The sequence below is a fragment of the Volvox carteri genome (genome assembly GCF_000143455.1).
Source record: "Volvox carteri f. nagariensis unplaced genomic scaffold VOLCAscaffold_27, whole genome shotgun sequence".
In the NCBI taxonomy this organism is placed as follows: domain Eukaryota; kingdom Viridiplantae; phylum Chlorophyta; class Chlorophyceae; order Chlamydomonadales; family Volvocaceae; genus Volvox; species Volvox carteri.
This window is the reverse complement of record NW_003307570.1, coordinates 720836-728264: the sequence shown is the minus strand read 5'-3', so window position 1 is coordinate 728264 and position 7429 is coordinate 720836. Positions and strand designations below refer to the sequence as shown.

Sequence of the window (7429 nt, the reverse complement as noted above, 5' to 3'; positions counted from 1 at the left end):
CATGCCTAAATTCACTGCAGCAGTAGCGCTTTTGGAACAGCAGCCTGGATTTTCATCCAGTCAATTAGTGCCTTGCTAATAAGCGAGGTAATATGCATGATTGATGATATTGCTTGAAACGTATGGTTTGCCAAATATTAGGCAAAAGGCAGGACATTTCGTTACAAACCGTCCAAGAATGTTTGTTCTAAACGACATTATCCATCAACACCGTGAGACAGAGCTAAAATACAGTCTGAAAACATCTGACAAGCCTTAACAACGGCTAACAGCATCAATTCCTGTTCTACTTCTCCAACATGGTTGTTAACAGCCAGATCCACCTGCCGCCAGCCCAAACATCGTCTGACAGCCCCATCACTGTTAGAGAATCTGTTAGGCTAACATTTCCTAACAGGCACGCCTGTTAGCCGCTGTTAGACCCCCTATGAGTTGGTAGGTACCATCACCTTCAAGGGCAGGTGCTTCACAGCACGCACTGCTGGTGATTCAAAAGCAGGCGCAGTGCCAGCAAACACAGCATGTGCCGAAAGGCCAAAGCGATGGGAGATGGCGGGAGAATGAGGGAGTGCGTCGCTTCCAGGCGCACTGGACAGCTTTGTTCGAATGGGCTGAGTGTGTTGCGCCGGATATGGAGGCTGGCGAGGTGCATGACCGTGTCCGGTGCGGTCCCTGCTCCCTCAGCCGGCAGCGGGACATCACGATGGATGCCAGGCAGGCCACACTGAAAAGCCATGAGCTCACCAAAAAACACCAAGAAGCCATGTGCAACCACGAAGCACGGGCCCTTCAGCACGAGCGGCACTAGCTGACAGCGTGGACGATCGACAACCTTTTGTCCAGAGCACTCAGCAAGTCTGAGAGGGGAGTTGTGCAGCAGCTGCGGCAGCTCTTCTTCATGCTGGATCACGGGCGCCCCATCCTCGACTACATCGGCTCTAAGGACCTGTTCCAGGTGCTGGACGTGCCACACTACCGTGATAAGCACTGGAGCTGCAACAGTGCCTGGCAGCTTGCCGAGGCCCTGGATGCAGTGCTCATGGACGAAATCCGCAGGCTGGTCACCGCCAACCGCTTTGTATCCGTGAGCCTGGACGAGTCCACGGGCATTGACAAGAGGTCCCGGCTCTGCATTCACGTCTACATCATGGAGGGCTGGAACCAGAACCCGCTGTGCATTGATGTAAGGCCGGGATGGGTTTAAGGTTTAAAATTGACATAATGCCGGGGTAAATTGCTGGGAGCCCAGCTCTTTTAATCGTTACTCAATTTTTCACATTTCCTCAGTCTAGACGGCTTCCTCCTTCAACTGTTTTTTGGCCCCGGATGGACCCCATTAAAGTCTCTGTTGTCTCTCTTTTCGTGTCCTACAGCTGGCAAAATTGGAGGCGGCACCGACAGCGGACAACATCACCAGCTTGCTGCTGGAGGTGCTGGCGGATGGAGCTGGGCTGACGGCCAACGAACTTGCGCAGAAGCTGGTCGCCGTGAGCACGGACGGGGCAAGCGTCATGACGGGAGTGCACAACAGGGTCTCGACTCAGATGACGGACCTTGCTCCGCACATTGTTAGCATCCACTGCATGGCTCACCGGACGCAGCTGGCAGTCGGTGCCCTGGAGCAGGCGGCAGTCATCAGCACCCTAAAGGCACTGGTCCGGGTCATCTACAGCCACTTCTCGAACAGCCCCAAGCGCTCTTGGCCTTCGCAGCCGCTGCAGAGGAGGCTGATACCGCTGGAAACCACCCCCTAAGGGACATAGAGATCAGGTATGCTAAGCCGAGGATATATGGCGGGTAAACATGAGGGCTGCAAGGGCTGCTTAGAACCTGCCTAACATTGTTTGCTTTATACTATTAACACCACCTTACTGTTTGTTTTTGCCGCCCCCGCAGGTGGCTGAGCCTGCTGCTGCCGCTGCAGCGTGTCGTGAGTGAGTACGGCGCCCTGCTGCTGTACATGGAGGAGGCAGAAGAGCAGTTCATCTTCACCCAGATGACGGACGCCCGCCTGTACCTGGCCATGCATGCCTTACTACCCGTGCTGCGGCGCACCAACTTCTTCATCAAGCTCTGCCAGAGCCGGCACCTGTTCATCGGCCACCTAAACGTCGAGCTGGAGCGCCTGAAGGCTGACCTCCACCGGATGTACCTGGACAGCGCCACATGCTATCAAGGTGCGGATTTTGTGGACTACACCCAGCTAATCCCCACGGGCCCTGCGGGTGACAGCCTAGACGGCACCCAGTGGGAGCTAAGCCCTGAGGATGAGAGTGTCGGCCTGGTGTTTGGCGACCGCTTCATTGCCTTCCACATGATGCAGCAGCGGTGGGGCAGAGGCGGGTGCATGGTCAGCCTAACGGCGGAGCTCATCACGTCCACTGCTGCAGCAGTCCAGGCGGAGCTTACTGCCGCAGTGCAGGTGCTGGCCGACGAGCTGGAGGCCCACTTCCCCCCACAGCCCTGCTGGATGCCTTCCAAATCCTCTACAGCGAGTACTGGGAGGCCAGGCCGACAGCGGCAGACTTCCGGTCAAAGCTGAAGGTGATCAAGACCCACTACGGCAAGGAGTGCGAGCTGGACGACAGGAGTAAAGTGCCACCAAAGCTCAACATCGCAGCATTGGATGCCAAGGCCACAGAGTTCGTGCAGCTCATGCGGTCCTTGGCAACCAAGCAGCGACTGGCCCGGATTCGGGGGCAGACCACCAAGCCGCATAAACAGCTTGAGGCGGAGCGGGCGGCTGCTGGCAGCAAGGTGGTGCAGCGAAAGCTACATGAGGAGAAGGAGGAGAGCCCCACCATCCAGCTTTGGAAGCAGCTGGAGAAAGCCCCTGTCCATGCGGAGAGCCTAAAGGAGTACGTGGCTTTGGCCAAGCTCGTGTTTGTGATGGTGCTGGGGTCGGTGGAGGACGAGCGCCGGTTTTCGGCCATGAACTTCGTGCAGAGCAAGGTCCGCAACCGCCTGGACGAGCACCTGGCGCTCTGCGTCAGGATGTTCACGCAGGAGCTGTACGACCTGCACATGTTCCCCTTCGATGTGGCGGTGAAGAAGTGGCGTGAGGCCGTGATCAAGGGGCGGTACCGCATGAAAGACTAGCTTCTGATGCAGAGGCCTAGCCAGCAACTGGTCGGCGGCTGGTGCAATGCAGTGGTGTTGATGGTGCCGACAGTGTACATATATATAACTTTGCCTTCGCGTGCTGACGATGTTTATGGACAGTCAAAGTGGCTCCGCGCCCTGCCCACAGAGACACTGGCGCAAATGGTGGTACGGCATGTGTGTTTCCAGACGTCAGGTGTTGTGTACAGCACACCGTACAGCCTTTGAGGGGGGGTCTGGGGGGGGCGACTATACAAAAAGGAATTGTAACCGCAAGAAACACCCAGTTTATTACTCTAGGGTATTAGGCCCCAAACGAAAAAAAAACACTGGTTTTACCTACGTAATGATATGTGTGGAACATTTTTCTAAGTATGTGGTTCTCATTCCGCTGCCTGACAAGCATGCTGAGCAGACAGCGTTCACCTTCCAGCACCACATTTTGGGCCGTTATGGGGCCTGTGCTGAGGTATGTACAGATCAGGGCAGTGAGTGGAAAGCTGAGTTTGCGCAATTGTTGATTGATTCGTTGATAGATCATCATCAGACCTCCGTGAACCACCCGCAAGCCAACGGACTGGCAGAGTGTGCTGTTCAGACTTGCAAAAACGCGCTCCGGCGCATTGCACATGCTGGCGGTGGAGTTGAGGAGTGGGCCAAGCATCTGCTGTACGTCATGCTGGGCTACAACTGCTCCGTGCAGTCAGCATCGCGTGTTAAACCATACCACGTCATGCACGCCGTGGAACCCACCATTCCACCGGCAATTAAGCAGCGTTTTGGAAGGGACGTGAGTTTGGATGACCCAGAGGCGGCGGCAAGGTCTATTATGCAACGTGCTGCCGCGCTTCGTCGACATATGGCCGTGGCGGGCGGCAACCTACTCATTGCACAGCATCGTGACACTCTTTGTTATGCGTGCATGAGGGGCGGAGCCATTTTGCCGTGTTTGCGTCGTTTTGAGATGGGTGACTACGTGTATTATCGGAATACCTCTGCTCGCGCCAGTTTGGATCCTCACGCCAAGCCGGATATTCTGCGGGTTACTGAGGGTGAGGCCCTCCGGGGTGTTGGTGCTAGAGGGACGCTGTGGTGGCACGCTTACTGCCCATGTCAGTCACTGTGCGCCCTGTCATTTGCCCATCGATGATCACGTGGTCGACCCGCGATTGGCTAGGCCATCTCCAGGGCATCCCTGTGAGGTGTGCAGATTTCCTGATGGTGAAGAATGGATGTTGTTATGTGATGCGTGCGGCACTGGATGGCACACTTATTGTCTTAAGCCGCCTTTGAAGGAGATACCGGAGGGTGCATGGATTCGCCCAAAGTGTGAGTCGAAAGGAGTTAGTGCTGAAGCTTTGGAAGGGAAGTCGTCCGAACCTGCGTGGGGTGCAGCTCCCGAGCCACCCAAGTACCTACACGACCTCCAAGGTGTGGCTGTTATGAGAGAGTCTAAGGGAAGAGGGCGCCGCACCACCTGGTCGCTGGGTGTAGCATCGTATGCTGGCCGCAGGGGAAGGTCCCACGTGTTTCAGGTAGTGTACGACAGTGGAGAAGTTGAGGTGGTTAGTGTGAGCGAGTTGTGCAATCGTGTGGCCCCTACACACCCCTCTGCCAAGAAAGCGATGGCGGGCATCTCTGAGGCCAATGAGCATCCGTGCTCGGGCCCGTTCGAGCTTCACACGACCAAAGGGGTCAGCCAAGCTTTGGCCCGTGTGATGCCGGGAGAGCACAATCCAAGCAAAGTGAAGGCATTGGTGACTGCCGGATGTAAAGGTATCATGAGGAAGGATCCTGTGAGGGCTGAGGATGTTAGCGTTCTAACGCAAGCCATCGCAGTTGGTTGTGTGGGATCAGTGTTTATCCCCTGGAAGTGGGATGAGAAGGCAATGCAGCAGTTGCGGGATGGTGCCTGCACCGTTCGATATATGCCCGATAAGGCAACCCTCTATGCGGCCCAGCCGCAGAGTTTTGCAAAGGCTCGTTCTGATGGAGTCGCCATGCCAATCATAGGGTTGGATATCTCTGAGGAGGTGATGGACGTGGTGTTGCCGGTGGCATATCAGCATGCTGAGGTAGCTGTCATCGCTGCTGTGCCTCGCACTTATATCACACCGGCGGATCCGGCATGTTTGCATTGGCTCCGTGCTGTGCAACGGGACGACCGTTTGAGTGTTTTGCAAATAGGAAGTAAGTTTTGGTTGGTTGTGTTCAGCAGCGCTTTGTGGAAGTGCGCCCTGGTTAAGGACACAACGCGCGCCGTTCAGTTACTTTAGTGCCCTTTTGAGTGGTCTACCGCCAGCTCACCTAGCGCAATCCACGCATGAGCTGGGGGGGGGAGTGATCCATCCGCATTTCTTATGTCTGTTAGCACGTCATATGGCGTGACACTGATACACTCGGGGAATGACTTGTTCATGGACGGGTTTTTGGGCGAGGCCCCGGGCGTGAAGCACCATTCGGGGGGCCGACTATAGAGCCAGCGACGGATTTAGGCTGTACGACTTGAGGGCCTTGTTCATTGGCCTTCTTCCCTATAGAGGCTTCATTTCTCTATGAAATACACAAGCTGCTTGTTTGTACATTTATTTTGGCCAATGCACGGGGCCTCTGAAGAGTTGCAGCGTGCCGTGAGGAAGCTTGTGGCAGTAGAGTGCTTTCCTGTAGCCGCTGGTGCTTCAAGACCTAAACATCACAGACAGCACACAGGTCAGCAACCGATGGGCGTGCCACGGAATAGTCCCGAAATCGCTCGAAAATACATTCGCTACACAAACACCAGCTCCCACCATGTTGACATTACCCATCAATTGCCACACTTGCCACCCTTGCTACCGGCCTGTACGGATGCAGAGGGGCCCCGCCTTTTTTCCGGCTTTCTTGAAGCCGACACCCAACTTGTTTTTGTTATGATGCAAGGCCAATCTGAGCATCCCAGGTTACGCCTTTGCTGTGTTTCACTGCCACAGATTTGAAATTTTCGAAAATTTGTACCCCAACATCTCAACAGTGGCAGTTAAATGTCAATCTTACACCTCCAGAAATGAATTGGTAACTTGGAATCATGTATTGAGAAAGCATTTACCCCTAGCTAGTTACCAAGTTCCCAATTACGTACTAAGTACGTAGCTTTTAAGACCATCACTCTGGGAAAGGTTTTCACCCGTAAATTCATGTTTACCCGTAATCACGTGGTCTTCACATGTAATTACCGGCCAAGAAAATTTGTAAACATGCTTATTTTTAAGTTGCCAAAGCATTCCTTTTATAAGGAAGAACATAGGTGACATTGCCCGTGCTGGAAGTCATCCACAGGTTACATTACCGGTAATGTAATTAATGTAATTACGGGTACCTGAGGTCTTGACCCGTAATCCCCCAAGCCGTAATGCACAGCACCCGTAAAATTTCACGGGCTTAATTGCGACGAAGACGTGTTAGCGTGTGTGTGTGTTACATGGTTGGGGGTGCGTGACCCCATACCTGTAAGACTACCCATACGAGCCGAGGGCCCAAGGGTAATACTACAACGCCTAAAAGCCACGGAGGAAAGGAAAACACCGCACATCAGCCCAGACTAGCGTCTAAAGGGGGTAATTGAGTTTCGGTGAGCCCACATACATTCCAATATCCTCGCCAGACGTGCGGGTTCCCATTGCATGGCCTCCAACATGCTCTGTTGATGATCGAATCCCTCTTCAGCACGAATATCATTATAGGCTGGGCATTCCAATAACAGGGGTTCACATCCTCAATTCGGCTATTAGTACCACAACAGTGGCAAAACCGCTGCCCCCTGGGGACATGGTACTTGCCCCTTGATGCTCTGTTTGCCTCCAAAGCCCAGCAACATAAACGAAACTGCATTACCTTACTATATGCTAAATGAAAACCTTAGCATGTGTTGGCCACATGACGGCTGCGGCTCCCGAAAAGGGCAGCCCCATCCAGTGCTTATACTTCGCCATTTGCACTCCCGGTTGCTTCCCATCTGATGGGTAGTCTACTCAACAACCAGTCAACACGCTCCTTTACCCCCACGACTTCTTGCGGTATTCCACTCCAAATGTTGCACTCCAAGAAGGAAAACAGTTGTAACATTGGGATTCCCCAACCCTCCCATTCTGGGTTGGTCAGGGCATCGGTTATTTCCTGCCGTAAAACGGCATGAGCAATGGATCCCACTTGCTTTTTAAGGCGGTTCCAGAAACGGAGGATCTGCTTCACCATGTAATATTGTAAGGGGAGTTCAGCCAGCTCCGTGTACAACAGCCTGTGGGATGGCCGTGCCGTCCCCACTACCTGCCTCATGAATAAAATCTGCAGC

The 7429-nt window shown here is 54.0% G+C and overlaps 1 protein-coding gene across 1 annotated transcript; it reads left to right on the top strand.

Annotated features, from left to right (window-relative positions):
• Positions 1 to 4066: 4066 nt before the first annotated feature.
• Positions 4067 to 6077, top strand: VOLCADRAFT_92665 (uncharacterized protein; the record flags this gene model as incomplete). Its single annotated transcript, XM_002952057.1, has 3 exons — positions 4067 to 4154; positions 4534 to 5292; positions 5956 to 6077. The coding sequence occupies 3 exons, from the start codon at positions 4067 to 4069 to the stop codon at positions 6075 to 6077; spliced, it is 969 nt and encodes a 322-aa protein (XP_002952103.1).
• Positions 6078 to 7429: the final 1352 nt, after the last annotated feature.